The sequence below is a fragment of the Jaculus jaculus genome, chromosome 20, assembly GCF_020740685.1.
Source record: "Jaculus jaculus isolate mJacJac1 chromosome 20, mJacJac1.mat.Y.cur, whole genome shotgun sequence".
NCBI classification, from domain to species: Eukaryota; Metazoa; Chordata; class Mammalia; order Rodentia; family Dipodidae; genus Jaculus; species Jaculus jaculus.
The window spans coordinates 9,910,242-9,929,995 of record NC_059121.1 but is presented as its reverse complement, the minus strand read 5'-3'; the positions used below and the strand labels follow the sequence as shown (position 1 = coordinate 9,929,995).

The 19,754-nt window shown below is 38.4% G+C and overlaps 2 protein-coding genes across 2 annotated transcripts in view; one reads left to right on the top strand and one right to left on the bottom strand.

The window, feature by feature from the left end:
• The window catches only part of LOC123456274 (zinc finger protein 585A-like), a 545,778-nt gene that overhangs the window by 348,945 nt on the left and 177,079 nt on the right, over positions 1-19,754 (top strand). Inside the window, exons 5-7 of the mRNA XM_045139051.1 lie at positions 937-971; positions 1,299-2,276; positions 2,613-2,978. Coding sequence (XP_044994986.1) covers positions 937-971; positions 1,299-2,276; positions 2,613-2,978 — 1,379 coding nt within the window. The remainder of the gene's footprint in view (positions 1-936; positions 972-1,298; positions 2,277-2,612; positions 2,979-19,754) is intronic.
• The window catches only part of LOC123456276 (zinc finger protein 420-like), a 42,348-nt gene continuing 41,413 nt past the window's right edge, over positions 18,820-19,754 (bottom strand). Inside the window, exon 6 of the mRNA XM_045139055.1 lies at positions 18,820-19,051. The gene's annotated coding sequence lies outside the window, so the exon portion shown is untranslated. The remainder of the gene's footprint in view (positions 19,052-19,754) is intronic.

The window sequence follows — 19,754 nt, the reverse complement described above, 5'->3', positions numbered from 1 at the left end:
ACATGTCCTATGTTATTGTAGTAGAATTCTTCTCTAATCTTGGGAAATAAACCAAACATCTGCATAATACAGCATCCATTAAACGTGTGGTAAAGTGATGAGTAAACACTTTGGCAAGGAACTGCAAGTGAAAGAAATAAAACAACTTTACACCCAGTAGGTCATTTCACTGAAAATTAAGCTTAAAAATACCTCTTTTTTCACGGAAGAGGTAAAGACGGAGAGAAAATTGACACACCAGGACCTCAGCCAATGCAATAAATCTCCAGATGCTTTGCCCACATGTTGGGCATTTGTGACCTTGTGCTTGCCTCAGCTTTGTGCATCTGGCTTATCTGAGATATGGATAGTTGACCATGAGTCCTTAGGCTTCTCATGCAAGCACCTTAACCCCTAAAAGCCATCTCTCCATACTGAATATTATATTGCTGAATAACCTAACACAAAAGAGAATTGCTGTTGTTAGAAAAATTAGACTGGAACTGATTTGAGGAGGCTATAAATGCAAACAAATGTAGAGTCACTTAGAGATCTTTAATATATTGTGTGAATATAGGAACACATTTTCTGAATATGCACCTTGTATAAGATAAAGTCTCCAGTCAAGCAATCCACCTTAGATAATAGTAAAGAAGTCATGTGAAAAGTTGCATTAATATAAGTAATGTAATTATTGTGAGTTATATGTTCTCACAATATAATACCTTTCCAAATACTAGAAAGTCTTTTTGAGTCAAATTTTTACTTAATATTAGGAATGTAATAAGTTCCTTTATATTTCTCAGAATTAAAAAGTGAGCAGAAAATGTACTGGATAAAGACTGATGATTTAAAACAATGCCAGAATGCTTTGTATCACAAGTTACATCACACTTGTCATGAAGAAGAAGTCTCAGGTGAGAAGTTGTATGAATTGTGTACAACCTTGAACTCCAGTTCACAGCTCATGAAGCATAAACCTATTCACACAGGTGAGAAACCACATGAATGTGGGAAACCTTTCATCTCCCAGTCATATCTCACTGTGCACCAGAGACCTTACAAAATTGGCAAGTCCTATCAACATAATATATGTGGGAGCACTTTCCTTGCAAAGTCAGATCTTAAGACAAATCAGAAAATTCATACAAGTGAGAAGACATATGAGTACACTGAATGTGGTAAAGTCTTTATCTTTCAGTCAGATCCCACTGTGCATCAGAGAACTCACACAGGTGAAAAATCACACGAATCTACTACATGTGGGACGGCTTTCATTATCAAGTCAATTCTCAATAAGCATCAAAGAGCTCCCACAGGTGAAAAGCCACATGAATGTACTGCATGTGGTAAAGCTTTCATCTCCAAGTCACATCTCGCTATGCATCAGAGAACTCACACAGGTGAAAGGCCACATGAATGTACTGCATGTGGTAAAGCTTTCATCTCCAAGTCACATCTCGCTAGGCATCAGAGAACTCACACAGGTGAAAGGCCACATGAATGTGCTGCATGTGGTAAAGCTTTCATCTCCAAGTCACATCTCGCTAGGCATCAGAGAACTCACACAGGTGAAAAGCCATATGAATGTACTGCATGTGAAAAAGCTTTCATTACCAAATCAGATCTTAATAAGCATCAGAATACTCACACTGGTGCAAAGCCTTATGAATGTACTCTATGTAGTAAAGCTTTCATCCGCAAGTCACATCTCACTGTGCATCAGAGAACTCACACAGGTGAAAAGCCATATCAATGTACTCTATGTGGTAAAGCTTTCATCTTCAAGTCACATCTCACTGTGCATCAGAGAACTCACACAGGTGAAAAACCGTATGAATGTACCACATGTGGGAAAGCTTTAATCTGCAAGTCACAGCTCACTAGGCATCAGAGAACTCACACAGGTGAAAAGCCATATGAATGTACTGCATGTGAAAAAGCTTTCATTACCAAATCAGATCTTAATAAGCATCAGAAAACTCACACTGGTGCAAAGCCTTATGAATGTACTCTATGTAGTAAAGCTTTCATCTGCAAGTCACAGCTCACTGTGCATCAGAGAACTCACACAGGTGAAAAGCCATATGAATGTAATGAATGTGGTAAAGCTTTCATCATCAAGTCACACCTCACTGTGCATCAGAGAATTCACACAGGTGAAAAGCCATATGAATGTACTCTATGTGGAAAAGCTTTTACCTGCACGTCAAAGCTCAGTAGGCATCAGAGAATTCATACAGGTGAAAAGCCTTATGAATGCAGTGCATGTGGGAAACCTTACATTACCAAGTCAGATCTTAATATGCATCGCAGAAAACACATAGGTGAAAAGCCATAACAATGTACTCTATGTGGTAAAGCTTTCATCTGCAAGTCACATCTCACTGTGCATCAGAGAACTCACACAGGTGAAAAACCGTATGAATGTACCACCTGTGGGAGAGCGTTAATCTCCAAGTCACAGCTCACTAGGCATCAGAGAACTCACTCAAGTGAAAAGCCATATGAATGTACTGCATGTGAAAAAGCTTTCATTACCAAATCAGTTCTTAATAAGCATCAGAAAACTCACACTGGTTCAAAGCCTTATGAATGTACTCTATGTAGTAAAGCTTTCATCTTAAAGTCACAGCTCACTGTGCATCAGAGAACTCACACCGGTGAAAAGCCATATGAATGTAGTCTATGTGGAAAAGCTTGTACCTGCACATCAAACCTCAATACGCATCGGAGAATTCATACAGGTGAAAAGCCTTATGAATGCAGTGCATGTGGGAAAGGGTTTGTGTGCAAGTCAAAACTCATTGTGCATCAGAGAACTCACACAGGTGAAAAACCATATGAATGTACCAAATGTAGGAAAGCTTTCAGCACTAAGTTACATCTCACTATGCATCATAGAACTCACACAGGTGAAAAGCCGCATGATTGTATTGAATGTGGGAAGACATTTATTAGCAAGGCTAATCTTAATAAACATCAGAGAACTCACACAGGTGAGAAACCATGTGAATATACTTCATGTGAGGAAGCTTTCATTACCTAGGCAGATCTTCATATGCATTAAGGAAAGCCATGTGAAGATTGTAGTGAATGTCGTAAAGCCTTCATCTGCAAATCATATGTCTCTATCCATCAGGGAACTCAAACAGATGAGTCATATTAATGTACTGAATGCAATAAAGGTTTCATCTACAAGCCACATCTCAATGTACATCAGAGAACTCACACAGGAGAGAAACCGTATGAACATATAAAAACCTTTTATATCCCAGTCACAGGTCCCTATGCATTACAGCCCTCACAGTTAAGAGAAATTGAATTAATGTGGGAAAACATTCATCTCCAAGTCATCACTTACTATTCATCAGAGACCTCATAGGGGAGAATTTAAATGAGTACAGTGGATATAGGTGTTTACTTTCAAGTCATGTCAATGGATATCAAAAAATTCATTCAGATCAAAAGCTACATGGGCAAAATGAAGATTGAAATGTTTTCTTGGCAATGGCCAACAGTATCATAGAATCCAAACAGGAAAGAAGCCACACGAATGTGGTAAAGCTTTCTGCTGGAAGTCACAAATCACTCTTCATCAGTGAAGTCATACAGTTTTGTGTATGTATGATTTTGGGAAACCTTTCTTCCATATGTCATGATTCATGTGTCAGAGAAGTTTTGTAGATAATAAGCATTATCAAAGTAATGTAGGATGAAATGCTTTCTACCAGACTTCACAGCTCATTAATCTGGAAGACATACCTCTGAGAACTTTTACCTGATAAAAGCCATAGGAATATAATGAATGTGTGAAAACTTCCCTTTCTCTTCTCAATATGCAGCAGAGAAATCATGAAAATAGAATTCCTATGAATGTGAACAAGCTACCAAGGCTTACAATATACCCATTATAGACTTCAAAATGTGTTTATGAGTCACAATTTATGAATTTGTAAGACATACCTCTGAGAACTTTTACCAGCTAAAAACCATAGAAATTAATGAATGTGTGAAAAATTCTATTCCTCTTCTCAATATGAGGCAGAGAAATCATGAAAACAGAATTCCTATGAATGTGAGCAATCTGAGAAAACTCACAATTTACCTGTTATAGAACTCAAAATGTATATGTGTGTGTATATATAGGTGTATATATCTCCAGAGAGTTTTATATAATTTGACGCATGAGAACATTTGTACAATTGCAATGTTACAAAATAAAAACTCAGTTATTTTTTCCCCTGAAATGACAATATATAGACAATAAAAGAGAGAAAACCCATGAGCAAACTAGAACAATCTTTACATCAGAGATTGCCTGCAGATGATATTTATGAATCTGAAAAAAAAATCATATACATTATTCTTTATGTCTTAGCTTAGTGAACTTCTGAAAAAATGTTAATTTTCTTCTTTTGGAATTTGCTTGTGGGAAGTATATGGAATGATTTTGAAAACACCTTGAGACATGTACTGATGTGACCATAGCTTGATGAGCAATTGTGATATGTTTGAAAAGCCTAAAAGCAGAATGAAAGGTCGGGCCTACGAAATTTTGTGAGTATTTTGTGTACTAACCACTTGTCTTGAGACCAGTTCCTGGGAACTCAAGTGTTGTTGAACTTGAAAGATATAATCTGTTCTCTGGTATGTGCAATTTGAGACGTTTTGGATTTCAAGATGTATAAGCATCATTTTATTTATTGTCCTTCAAAGTGGGCTTCATTTTTCCTGTATTTATAAATTTTGTCACTCATTTTATATTGGTTTTGCAAATCCAACCAAGGCAGGAAAAAGGGGTCAGGAAGCAGACAAAGTATTCAGATTGCCACCTTACCAATAATGGAACTTTTGAAGATCTTGTGTGGAAACCCTATCATGTCAAAAATGGTGCTATGAACATGAAAAATGTTTCATTGTAGGCATTCCAATTTTCTGGGAATTGCTGCCCAGAAATGCTGCTCATGCTGCCATAGTTTGATTTTTCCAACAAAGCTAGTGTTCATGACTAGAGGGTTTTAAATAGGAGACTAGTAAAGTTTTGCTTAGTTCCCAATAGAAAGCTGCAAGATTTGATGTTTGTGCTGATTGTTTTCCCATTTATATTGTTTCAGTATTTCCATAATATTCCTTTTATTGCTGTGTCATTGTATGTTGGAAATAAGTAAATATACTTTGAGTTCATAAGGCTCAAAGTTAATATACTTTCTAAGGTCTCTATTTAGATGTTGGATTTTTGACTTTTGAATATAATATTTGCTTAATACTACAGAGTTTGTAAAGTAAGACTGAAAAGCTCATGGAATCATAAAGTGGTCATGAGTATAAGTGGACCAGGAGTAGAATATGGATGTTTGAATGTTTCTCTTCTAGCCTCACATTTTTGTTCACTTCATTTTGTTCACATTCATTCATTACTTGGAGATCATGATAGAGTTTCAGGCTAGACTCTAACACTCAGTGATTGTTCTATCTTTCCCTCCAAAATGCTGGAACTAAAGGGAAATGTCATTACACCCAGTAGTTATTTAATTTTTAATGTATGTAATTGATTAAAATGTTATGAATGTAAGAATTATATCTAAAAAATGTTTGTTAAAGATATTTTAAAGGACTTGGCAGATGGCTAACTGGGTAAAGTGAGTATCATAAAAATATGAGAGCCTTACTTTGGTTCCTCAGTACCTACGTAATAATGCAAGTTGTGGGGTGGGCAGAATGGCTCAGTGACTAAGGCACTTGCCTGCAAATCCCATTGACCAATGTTCAATTCCTCACTACCTACATAAATTCAGATGCAGAGTGTCAAATGCATCTGCAGTTTGTTGAATGCAGGTAAAGGCCTGGCATGTCCATTCTCCATCTCTCTCGCCCTCTCCTTACAAACAAAAAGTAAATGAATAAAACAATTAAAAATACTAGTTGTAGTTGTTCATGTGTGTAATTATGGAAAAAAGAAGGGGCATACAAGGAAGCCCAGATATGACTCTGTAGAATGTTTTGCTGAATTGATGAGCTTTGAGTACAGAGAAAGACTTTGTATAGATACAACGAAGTTACCAATGTCTAAAATTGGGATGCATTTATTTATTCATACATTTATGCTACAGTTAGAATAGCCATAACCCAGAGATACAGGGATGTTTCTATGTACACAAAACTGAACATCACAAATAAACTGAAGGACAGCAATGTTATGATCATCTCATTTAAGGCAAAAGCCCATCGTTAAAACTGAACATTCTTACATACATTTTGAAGAAACAGGTTTCTTTAAGTATGTAACTTGATATCACTGTGAATGGACTCTAGGGTTCTGTGCTAAGGTGTGTTTGTGGTTTAATCTTTTTCCAGTATAAAAAGATGGAAAGCTCTGCCTGGATTACCAGAGTGTTTATTTATGGTGCTGATAGTTTCTTCTCTTTTCAAGGACCTGTGAAATGGTCCAGCTTATTTCCCCATTGTAGCACTTCTCTTTCTGTAAGCTTCATATAAACTATTTCCTCACATAAGCTGAGCTTGATTTGGAAGGTAACTGTGACAAAGGTACTAAAGAGCAGTGTTGTTGAGATGAATCAATGTGGATTTTGATTTTGGAATATTTATTTGGGAAGTATGGGCATGGTCTTGGTTTGTGAAACTAAAGATCCCTTTGGGATTGGTAAGACAAAGTTAATGGAATGTACACAGAGAATTGTATTTGAAGGCTTTTCATATAAATTTTCTAAGGGGAAGGAAAGGCCGCCGAAAACCTTGTTGAAACTGTTTACTAGCATAAGGGATGGTTGCATTGTACAGCTGATGCCCATAGAGTTTGATCAAGGTTAAATATATAAGGGACTGATATGCTTGGCTTAAGATATGTGCTGAGAAAGTACAATTTAAAGTTGGAAAGAATGAAGCAAGTTTAAAATTACCGGCAATGAAAATGGGTGCTCTAACTCCTAATGTCAATAACATTATCAATCTTAATCTTATCAGAGATGGCCCACCTGGTTTCCATTAACACTGGAGAGAATGGCTGAGGTGATTTCATCCCAGGAAGACTGAATAGTAGGAATGCAAATGTTTTTTTTAAAGGTAGGGTTTCACTCTACCCTGTACTTACCTAGAATTAACTGTAGGCTCAGACTCACGTCAATTTTTCGGACTCTATCTCCTATTGCTGGGATTAAAGACATGTACCACCATGCCCTGCTGTAATCACTTTTGAAAGGAGATCTATAAAGAAGCATCCTACTCTCAGAGGTTATTATTTCTTCATTCCTGAATTTAGAATAAGGCTGTGTCCAGCATGCCTTGTATTGGTTTATGAATCATGAAAACTACATGGAGTAAATCAGGATGTGCACAAGTTTCCAGGACCTGCTACTGAGACATGGCATATAGGCAGGTATGATAACCGTAATGAGGAGGCTGGTAAAGCCATTGGAAACTAGAAAATGGTTTGCATGGAGATCTGAAGATGATTTGGATGTATCAGAGCTATGGAAGTGCTACCATGGAGCACTATTTGCTCAGGATGGAAGTTTTCCCTGGGTATTCAGCACAACTGGTGGTACAGCATTGAAAATTTTGGACACTGTCATTCACTGCTTATGGTATTGGACTTGAACTGCAAATGTTGGATTTTTCATCTATGGTTAATGTGTTTGCAATGGTCTGGAGACTCCTCTTTATGCTGTATAGCCAATTGAAATATTTACTCATGCTTTTATGTGTTAAAATTATATAAGTGTTGATTTTACAGGACTCACAGCTAAGAACTAATCTTAGGTCTTAGATAAGGTGATGGGGACATTTCATATTTGACTGAATACAATTTACAATGAAGATGTCTATAAATCTATTGTCCCAGTGGCAAAACATGGTAGTTTGAATAGATATCACCAAGAGATTCAGTTTTATTCAAGCTTGTAATTTGATGTCACTATGGGTGGATCCTGCGTGTGCTCACTTATGATGCTGATTGTTTCTTTTCTTTATGTATGGACCTATGAGCAGAGGCCTGTTTCTTCCCCAATTGTGGAACTTCCTCGGTCTGCAAGATTCAAACAATTATGTTTCTAGTATGAACTGTACATGTTTTGGAAGTTCATCTCAGCAGCATAAAGCTGACTGATACATACGGACATGTTTTAACATAGTAATCACTACACACAAAAACTATTAGCTGACACTGTTTTGAATAGGTACAAAATTAAAATCGATTCCAATAATATTAGGAACAAAACAAAGGTTATATTTCTGTTATTAATTAGGCTGCTGGAAATCTTGGCTAGAGAAGTAAGACAAATGAAATAGGGGAAAAAAAGGATGCAACTAGGAAAACAAAAAATGTACATTTATTTGCAGATATTTGTGTTGGTCATGGTCCTCTACACACCAGTACTGATAGACATATAAACTTAAGTAAAATTCTAAGCATATTAGCAGCCATTCATTCAAATTACCACATTCCACCCCTGGCCCCCTATCAACTTATAACACCTCACATTTTATAATATCAAATTCAAAGGTCTTCAACTCTTTACCAACTTAAAATAGTGTAAAACTTCCATGTTTTGTCTGAGGTTTAAGATAGCATCTGAGATATTAGTCCTGTATAATCAACACAAAGTATATACTTTCAATATATAAAGAGACAAACATTTTAAACCACTATATGGCATTGTATGGAGATTCTGGAACAATTGCTAACTCAAAGACCATCAAGCAAATATCAAATTTCTGCAGTGAAAATCAGATATATCCAATGTCCCGGGAGGAATCTGTGGATTTTCCAATTTTATCCCTCAAGATGTACTGAGTATCAGGAAATACATCCATTCCTATCCAACAGCCTTCATGGTAACTCTTGTACACTGCTGGTATATCCAAAACATCTTCACGTCTCCATGCAAGCCACATTCATTTTCCAGTAGCTTTGTCAGCCTATCAGGGTTGTCATTCCCTGTCTCATGCTATGTCTCAGCAATGACTCTTTGGACCACGTGCACTTCATGGCCACTGCATGCAATGCCAGGTGTACATGACATAACCATATTCTTACGTCAGGGATAAAATTATTTATAACCTTGAATAGCGAGTTCCTTCCCCAGTCAACACTTTTCCAAGAGTTTCTGTGACTACCATAGGCTTTCATGAAGCACTCTTCATTATTTTAACTTAATGTAGTTGGGCCATCTTTCTTGCTAAGATGTTTGACAATATAGCTTCAGGAACCAGTCTCTGTGCCAGTAATTTTTAAACTTGCCTCACTTTTTCTAGTTAGAATCTTAAAATTCTCAGTCTGATATCTTTAGCAAAGCACATAAGTCTATCATAAATTCTGGACCTGAGCAGCAGAACACATCTAGTCCTTATGCCAGTATCTAAGTTCCAACAAGGTTTTCTGTAGCTTTTCCCCGTAGAAGGTATTAGGTAATAGAAGCATTGTTCAATTTTAGTAAAATCTCTTGGGGCAAGGGTTTGAAGGGAATGTCTGTGCATGTGTTTTCCCAGTCATCATAGGGTACATTTACTTTAACTTTTTAGGATTTTACTAGATTTTTAGTGCCAATTTTTTTTCTGGACAATTATTCTATAAATGTTTGTTTTCTTTCAGTATGAGGTGCTGGGGAGTGAATCCATGAATGGTAAGCATATACCCTAAGCTATACATTTAAATTTGTTGTATATGTATTAATTTTGTTTCTCATTTGTTTACTGCAATTATATGGAAATAGGGTTTTATGTTCTGAGATGTTGTTATCTGTTGTTTGGTAGGCAGTTTCTTAGATTTACTTGGAATTTTCTACTTATCATCTGTAAAATATGTCAGTTATATTTCTTCTTTTGTAATCTGAATGACTTTCTGTATTTTTTCCTATACTGTAGTAACTAGCTCTCTTACTACTATGTTGAAAATGAGGCAAAAGTTACTTTCTATCCTTGCTTTCAAAATTAGGGGAATACATTTATTTCACCATGAAACATGGTATTTGCTGCCAGCTTATTGTAGGTGTTCCTTATTACCTCAATCTAGTACCTTCATTTTATATTCATTAAGAATTTTCAAATTTAATCCATATTAGATTTTGGCAGTCATTTTATCTGCATTATATGATGTAGCCATGGATGTATTCTTTTGAGGCACTTGGTAGAGTACCCTGGTTGTTTTGAACACACAGTAGATTTGCATTCCTGAAAATAAATTATACCCTGTCAAGTGTACTTTTGCGCTTGGATTTTTTTTTTTTTCTGTAAGCGTACTTGTAGATTCTTGTATGCTGGCTAAATAATATCTGCCAACTAATGTTTCATATTAATTACTGTGTGGCATTGTGCCTTATAGAGCAGAAGAGACTGCAATTGTGAAAGAGTTAAAGATCTTGAGGTTGGGAGATTATTCTAATAATCTGGAAAGATTTAACTTCACAGTCCTTCCTCTACTGCCTGAGTGTTGGCATATTAGGATTACAATATCATGATCTGGTTTGTCCAAAGATTTTTTGCTTTTATTTAATGAGTCAGGGTCTCACTCTAACTCAGGCTGATCTGGAACTCACTTTGTATCCCAGGCTGGGCTGAATTCAAAGCAATCCTGCTGTGAAAATCAGCTCCATGTGCTGGGGAAACCATCCAGCCAGGCACAGCTTAGGGGGGAAAGTGGTTTGTTTCAGGCTAATAAAATCCAAGGGAAACTCCATAAATTTTGGAAAAGCTGTTTACATCCATAGATCAAAGGAGAAGCACATATAGCTGGATTTCCAACTGTTCTGAATACTCCTAGTAGGGTTGGACTTAGAGTCTCCCTCAAATGGACCTTACAGATGGACTCATATCTTCTCACAAGCACACCTTAGTTTTTCCCCTGGTGATCCAACACCTGTAGCAAGAATGAACCTGCTAGGGACTGAAGTTGCATGCTCAATTTTAATAAAGCATCTAAGTCTGTGGGGTCATACGTTTAAATTATCCCAGTTAGCCTACCACACCTCCTACCATAGCATCCATAGTGCTGTGATTAAATGGATTAGCCAGTACATTGAACCCTATGCACACATGTTAAAACTGGTTTTATTAAAAACCAGCCAGATGCATCCTTGTTGGCACTGTTTCCTCTATATCCTTAACTTTCATCAGTTATTGTGCAAACAAGGGTGTTATTCTTCTCTGGGTTATTTTTCCCAGGTCCTCAAATGTGAAATTGTCATCCACCTGTGCCAAAGACTACCTGTGTCTACATTTTACTTTAGATAGGTGCTGCTTGACACACCATCCAGTGAGTGATCCAGACACTAACCCTGACATCCTGCTGCCCCCTTTCTTGCAGTCAGCCTGTCCTAGGGCAAGTCTTTCAGGCATCAAGACATAGTCAGACATGTAAGTTTATTACAAGAAACCCTCTTCCAAGAAAGATACATGACTCAGGAGATGTAGAGGGAGAGCTTTCTAAACATGTTGGAGACCATCTATGGTAAAACAGGGGGGAGGGTAGATGGTCAGGAAAGGAGAGTATCAATACATTGCAGTTCCCAAGCAAAGGGGTCCTGCTAGAGAAATTCCATGATGTGAAGGACAAGGCCAATTACACTATGCCCATTGTGCTCAATTTTAGGAATATCCCAAGGAAGCAAAGCCTTAGTTTTCAAGATGGAGTTAATAGTCAATTGTACTTCACCATTGGCTTTTTTTTTTTTTTTAATTTGAGGGTAGATATCCGTCAAGCTCAGGCTGATCCAATTCATAATATAGCCTTATGCTTGCCTTGAACACACAGTGATCCTCCTACATCTGCCTCTCAAATTCTGGGATTAAAGGCATTCACTACCATCCCTTAACACAACACTGACTTTCTTAAATGACCTCCATGACCACAACAGTATCTCCAATGGCCTTGTCCATCTTTGAGACGATGCCCTTAAAATATCTTTATTGATCTTTGAGTCAAACAAAGGCATAGAGTCAGGCTAAATCTAACCAGGCCTTATTTTAAACCTTGTTAAAAGTGGGGTCTCTGCCAGAAAAGAGAAATTAGAGAAGAGGGCTGAAATTGACACTTCACATGTTCATCAGAGGCCAATGAGATCGTGCAAGGCCAAACTAGACATACAGGTAATGATGTGACTTGAAATGTAAGGAAACTCAATTGTCAGTACAATTGCATTTGAAAACTATGAACATAGGATCCACTAACATCATATTTTAAAATGCATGAGAAGAACTAGCCAAGATGATTATGGCTCAAGTCTCTAGTTCCTGTGGGTAACAGGAATGCATTTGTGACCATTCTCACTATTGTGATGCAATACCTACAAGAAACAATTTAAGGGAGGAAAGGATTCTTTAGGCCCATTTTGCAGAGGATACTGCCAATGCAGGAATGTATGGCTGCCGGGGCTCCATCTGAGTTGTTATGAGTTTGCCATGGGGCTTTTTACATATTAGTGAACCAGGAAGGAGAAAATGCTCGGGCCTGAATTGGAGTTGTCCTAGAAATGTCAAGTGTTTTGCCTACATCCGTATATCTGTCAGTGAAGGCCCATGTCTTAGATCAGTCCACTATTTTTAATAGTTGTCCACAGTTTTGTATGCATGCATAGTTTGGATTCTGTTTTTACATAGTAGGGTTCCATTATGTGGATGGACCACAATTTACCTATTGATGTACTTTTAGGATGTTTCTTACTTCCACTTAGTATGAATTACACATTTTTATATCTTACTTCTTTTGTGGTTTTATGTTTTGCTTTGTCTTGAGTCAAACCCTAAGACTGGATTTTCTGGCTTATAATGGAGGTTAATACTTCGATTTATAAAAAGGACTCAGTACTGCTAACCTCCCACATGTAGGGCTCTCATACCCTTCCTACTAGTGTCCCAATGTCAAATCCAACCTTAGTCCCTCTTCCCCTGTTCACTATTGTCACTGATCCTTGCTCAGAACTTATCAAACATGGGTCCTTAGGCTTTGCAGGCAGGGACCTCAACCACTAAGCTATCTCTCCCTTCCTTCTTTTTAAAATCATTTTATTTATTTGTTTGACAGAGAGCAGATAGATAGAGAATAGGCACACAAGTATCTCTATCCACTGCAAATAGCCTCCAGATGCATATGGCTTATGTTGGTACTGGGAAATTGAACCTGGGTCCTTTGGCTTTGCAGACAAGTGCCTTAACCACTAAGCCATCTCTTCATCCCAGCACCTTTTTTTTTGGCCGGGGGTGGGGGAGGCAAATGTATACCTGTGTCACTTCTGTGTACAACCTGATGAGTTTCTGTATGATGTTGCTATATGTGGACATAATGGGCTTTATACCCTGCCTCTCTCTGTCTCCTGTTCTACACTCATCTTTTTCAAATCTAGATTCTGCTTCAGAATTTAAAAGCACATGATATTTAATCTTCAGTTCATTTTTAATGTTGTGGAAAACACTAGTGGCTTCTGTGGCCCACTAAAACAACAGAAGATAAGAAAACTTTACTTATTATCATTAGAATTTATTTGTTTTGTTATTTTGAGGAATCATCTCACTCTAGCACTGGCTGACCTGGAATTCCCTCTGAAGCCTGAGGCTGGCCTCAAACTCGTGGCCATGATCCTCTAACCACAGTTTCCTGAGTACTGGATGAAAGGTGTGAACCAACATGCCTGGATTAAATTCCACTTATTCTTATTTACATATAGTGCAAAAAATTGGATGATGGAAAATATGGGAGAAATATTAGAGACACATTAACATTCACAGAGAACATGACAAAAACACCTTGTATTTTTGCAGAAAATATCAAAGCTTTATAAAAATATTATTTATTTATTTATGAGAGAGTATGGATTCACCAGGGCCTCCAGCCACTGTAAATTGATGTCTAGATGCATTATCCACCTTGCGTATCTGGCTTGTGTGGGTAATGGGAACTTGAACTTGTGTTTTTATGCTTCACAGATAAGCACCTTAACCATGGAGCCATCACTCCAGCCCTTCAAAGGATTTTTATAAATATAACCAGTCTTATTCACCTACCATCATGGTCTGAGAAGATTTTGAGTATAGGAGTGAAATTGCTATTAGCATAATTAGATTCAAGAATTTATTAGTGGCACTGCTGTAGTTTAATTGTAGAATGTCCTTCGTGGGCTCATGTGTGTAAACACTGAGTCACCAGCAGGAGGTGCTGTCTGGGAAGGTGGCTGGACCTTTAAGAGGTGGTTCCTGGTTGGAGGAAGTGCATCATGTGAGGAGGCAGGCCTTGAGCATAGATTGACAGTACACCACTTCCTGTTCCCCCTCTGCTTCCTGACTGTGGGTACCATTTAACCAGCTGTGGATGTCATGCCTCACTATAGGTATTTTGATTCATCCAACTTGCTTTTATAAAAAGAAAATTTAAAAATGAAAATAGGGATGGAGGGATGACTCATCTGTTAAGGCACTTGCCTACAATGCGAAAGGACCCAGAGTCAATTCTCTAGTACCTACAGAAACCAGATGCACAAGGTGGCACATGCATCTGGAATTTATTTCAGTGTCTGAAGGCCCTGGTGTGCCCCTTTTCCCTCTTTCTCTATCTGCTTTTTTATCACTCTTCCTCTCTCAAATACAGAAAATAAAATTCAAAACTGAAAGTAAATAAAAACAATAAAGTGCAAAAATGGCTTAGTTGGCATAGTGCTAACCACTGGTGTATGAGGTTCTGAGTTCAAATCCCTAGCATCCAAGCAAATACTTCTCATAGCTCCCTAAACCTGTAATATAAGCTCTGCAGAGGCAGAGAAATCCACAGGGCAATAAGGGCAGATACAATAACATAAGTATTGATGTCCAGACTCAACCCTGCCTTAGTATGTAGGAGAGAATATAAGGAAGATACCCAACATCGTTCTCAGTTGGACAGTATGTACATATTCACTTGTGTACACCCACACACACATACACACACACGAGCCTCAAAATATACAGCATTGGGCATACATGTACACCCCACCACACACCAATATAAGCAATAAACACAATTTAAAAGTGCTGGAGAGATGGCAAAGCAGTGAAGGCGATTGCTTAGCAGTTCAAATGCTTGTGTGAAATGCCTAGGAACCCAGATTCATTTCCCCAGGATCCAGGTAAGCCAGATGCACAAGGTGGCACATGTATGTGGACTTCATTTGCAGTGGTTGGAGGCACAGGTGTACCCCATTAACTTTATGCATCTCTTTACGCGAATAAGTAAATTAAATTTAAAAAAAGAAAATGTCACAAGGAAACTCACTATCATATCCAATTTATATCTTAACATGATAACAATAGTAATTAATATACACTAATTAAGATGAAAATGGTAGGAAATAAGTTGTCACATTGAAGAGCTGACTAAGGAAATTTAACTTGGGTTTTTTAGTGTTTTGGGGTTTTTTTGAGAGTGAGAGACAGAGTGGGATTAGTGTTGCACTAGGGCCTCAGCCTCTACAGTTGACTGTCAGATGCTTGCACCACCTACTGGCCATTTGCAGTCTTATACTTACTTGCCTCACCTTTGCGCATATGACTTAGGTGGGATATGGAGAATCAAACATGGGTGCTTAGGCTCCACAGGCAAGCAGTTTCACTGCTACGCCACTTCTCCAGCTACAGGAAAGTTAACAATCACCAGTGAATATGATTAATTGGGTAGATGGGTGGAGCAGGAAAAAACAAATTTATCTGTGGGAAAGGCCTTGGGCTGTACAAGAAAGGAGAGAGACAGCTGAACACAAGTATGTGCCCCTCTCTCTCTTTCTTTTTCCTTCTGTCTACCTGTACTTCCTCCCTGCTGATGTACAATGAGGGCAGCTTCCTGCCTCTCTCATGATTTCCACACCACAATGGACCTAATCCCATAGAGCTGTAAAACAAATTAAACCTTATACTTCCCTAAGTTCTGGCCAAGTACCAATAACAAATAGAGGTTCTCTTGTGGGAATCTGTAATTGAAGAAAAGTAACTCATCAAACTTCAGAAAATGTGATGGAAAAGTGGAGTTTAGCCAAAAAACATACTATAAATAGTGGCTGGACAGATGGCTCAGGAGCTAAGGCAGTTGCTTGAAAAGGCTAACAACCCACGTTCTATTTCTCAGTACCTATGTCAGGCCAGGTGTATGAGGTGGCTAATGTTTCTGGAGTTCAATTGCAGAACAAACTGACTCTGTGCACACATGTTCTTTCTCCCTCTCTACTTATATTAGTATTTATTGATTTTTATTTATTTCATGGAGAAAGAGTAATTGAGAGAGTGAGAGAGAAAATGGGTGCACTAGGGCCTCCAGCCACTGCAAGTGAACTCCTAATGTGTGCATCCCCTTGTGCACCTGTCTAATGTGGATCCTGGGGAATTGAACCCGAGTCCACAAGAGAACCTCTATTTGTTATTGGTACTTGGCCAGAGCCCTTTGACTTTGAAGGCAAATGCCTGAATGGCTAAGCAATCCCTCTAACCCTAAAAGTAATTTTTTTAATGTTCAAATATAACCTTCTATCAATCAAATTTAAGAAGTACAAATTTAGTCGTTTCTAATTTTTTAATTTTAGATTTTCAAGGTAGGGTCTTGTTCTAGCCCAGTTTGACTTGGAATTCACTAGGTAGTCTCAAGGTGGCCTTGAACATGCAGAAATCCTCCGACCTCTGTATCCTGAGTGCTAGGGTTAAAGGTGTGCCCCGCCGTGTCCAGCTTTATTCTTACATTTTTATTTTGGTATGTGTACATATCCTATGATATGACACTTCCAGCATCCCATGGTCTCCATTGCAACTTCAAAGATTCACAGAGTTCAGCAGTCAGAATGCAAAGGTATGTGTGTCACCGTGAGTTCAAGGCCATACTGAGACTACCAAGTGAAGTTCAGGTCACCTTTCATGCTGCCCAAACCAGCACTACATGAGTAATGTGGCAAGGTTGGAATGAGAGCTGCAGCACATGGAACATATCCTTCACAGGCTCTGTATGCTGACAGTGGGGAGCAGAAAGACCACCTTCAAACCCTGTTCCTTCACATATAGTTCACATTTTTCATATTTTGAGCCTTCAGTGGGTTGGATCTTGCCCTCTGGAAACCTTTCTTATTGTCCCCATGATGACCAGAGTAGATGACTTAATTCTAATTGTGATAATCTCTTATTTTATTTATTTGTTAAAGAGAATGAAAGGGGCAAATAGAGAGACAGTTTGTGTGAGCAAGAGGAGCAGGGAGAATGGGCATACCAGGGCCTCCAGCCACTGAAAACCAAATCCAGAAGCATGTGCCACCTAGTGTGTCTGGATTTACATGGGTACTGTGGAATTGAAAATACGTTATTAGGCTTTGTTGGTGTAACAGACAGCTTCAGGTTCTCTGACATGAACTTCCAGACCAGGCACAGTTATAGCAGAAGGGATTTATTGAAGCTTACAGATCCAGGGTAAGTTCCGTAAATGGCAAAAGAAGCTGGCCTGCCTTCACAGGCCCAAGCAGACAGAGAGAGAGGTACAGGCCTAAACTTCAAAAGCCACAGCACACTTCAAGAACTCTAGCTAGGCACACTTTGCATATCTTTACATTGCAATCTGAAACCCACCACCACACTATGGATGTAAACTACAAACAATAAAGAACTGAATACATTGGGGGCCATCTATTCAAACTACCACAGCTGGTAAGCACTTTAACCACTGAGCAATTTCCCCAAGCTTGTTTTCTCCATTTTATACAGTCCAGGATAACAACCCATTGCACAGTGCCACCCACAATTAGGTTGAATCCTCCCACCAAGTTTAGAAATTCCCTCACAAGCATGACTGAAGGCTTTTAAGTGTGATGATAATAAATCCCATCAAGTTAACAACCAGATAAAAATCATACCAGTCCCTGTTCAATGGTAAATCTTTAATTTCAAAAAAGTTCACTATATACACACCCAGCAAATAATAAATGAATAATCAAAAAGACAAAATAATCCATGTAAATAGAGTTTTCAATTCACAGAGGCACACACAATGTAGAAACAGCCTTTTCTTCAAGGGCGCAGATATACATGCAAGAACACTCGTGGATATGTATAACACATATGAATATGTATAACATGCATGAATATGTATACCACCATGAATATGAATTACAGACATGAATAGGCATAATACACATGAACATGTAAGCATACCCACATCATGTATATGCATTGACTACATACACATACAAAGATATGGAATGCATGCAATGACATGCCTCTGTAAGTGCCCACAGACTTACATATGAATGTGCATCCATATATTAACACATGCACTTGGATGCACATGCTACACATAGGCAAATACAGATTGATGCATGTATAGATACACACCCATATATGCGTCCCCTCATGAATGTCAACCAGCATGCATTTGCACACAGGCACACACAGTATCCCACAGAAGCATGGTCCACACGTATAGCTCCATACACAGATATTTACACATAGACATTTACACACAAATACCCTTACATCTGATGCACACCCATGCAATATAGGATAATTTTTGAATATGAAAGCTGAATTTTACTCAAAACATTTTGCTTCTTCATTAATTTAGTAATCAAAATCAAGCAAAAGATCCATGAAGTGGTAAATTTTTATTTATTTATATTTTTCTTTTTTCCTTAGTTTTATACTCAGTGAATACAGTCAAGTTGGTACAATTGTTGAACTCTTCCTGTCCTCCCTCTTCCTGGCCCCTCCTTGTTGAGGTATATCATGCATCGTGGAGTTAGCGCTAGTTATGGATAGGAGGAAATGTCTCTGTGTATCATGTCCCAACATGTGGCTCTGACATTTTTTTCACCCCCTTGTCCACAAATTTCCCTGAGCTAGGTTGGGTTCATTTTAGGAATGCTTCAGTGATGAGGTCTTGGGAGCCTCTGTGTCTCTGGATATCTGATTTGGTAGAAGTTGATTGTTCTCTGTGTCGATCTCCTTCAACCTTGTGCTGATAAGTTCCCCAAGAAAACAGCGGCCTTGTTTCTTTCACCAATTATTCTTAGTTACAGCTGTGGCCCTTTTGAGTTGTGAAGGTGGTTTTGTCCTTAAGATCTGCGTCTATCTGTAAAAGAGAAGCAAATTCACTGATGGAGAGTACAGTTAGCACCAGATAAATGGGATGACCCTTATTTTTTATTCTTTTTTTTTTTTTTTTTAACAGAGAATAGGTACAGGCCCTCTTATAGCCTACAATTGGTGGTAGCTTGATAATGGAGGGCGGGCTCATTTTTGGATATGGTTCTGACTTTTTTTAAAATTATTTATTTATTTATTTGAGAGCAACAAAGACAGATAGAGGGAGAGAGAGAGAATGGGCTCGCCAAGGCTTCCAGCCTCTGCAAACGAACTCCAGATGCTTGCGCCCCCTTGTGCGTCTGGATAACGTGGGACCTGGGGAACCGAGCCTTGAACTGGGGTCCTTAGGCTTCACAGGCAAGCACTTAACCACTAAGCCATCTCTCCAGCCCTGGTTCTGACTTGTTTGCCAGCTCCAGCTATGTGTTCCATTCCACTGAGCAGACCAGTTAGCCTAATGAAGAGCAGTTGGTTTCCCACCATGGCTGTGCACAACTATTGCACTTGTGTGAACATCACAAGTTATGTTTTGCTAAGTAGGTGAGACCATGAGTTGCTTGGACAGATATCGGTCATTTTCGCCCAGTCGCCCATGTAGCACCTTCTGGCATTAAACACATTGACTCTCTGGGAACTGACTCTTCCAGCTTCCAGCCATGTCACTCCATGTTACATGTCAACCACATATG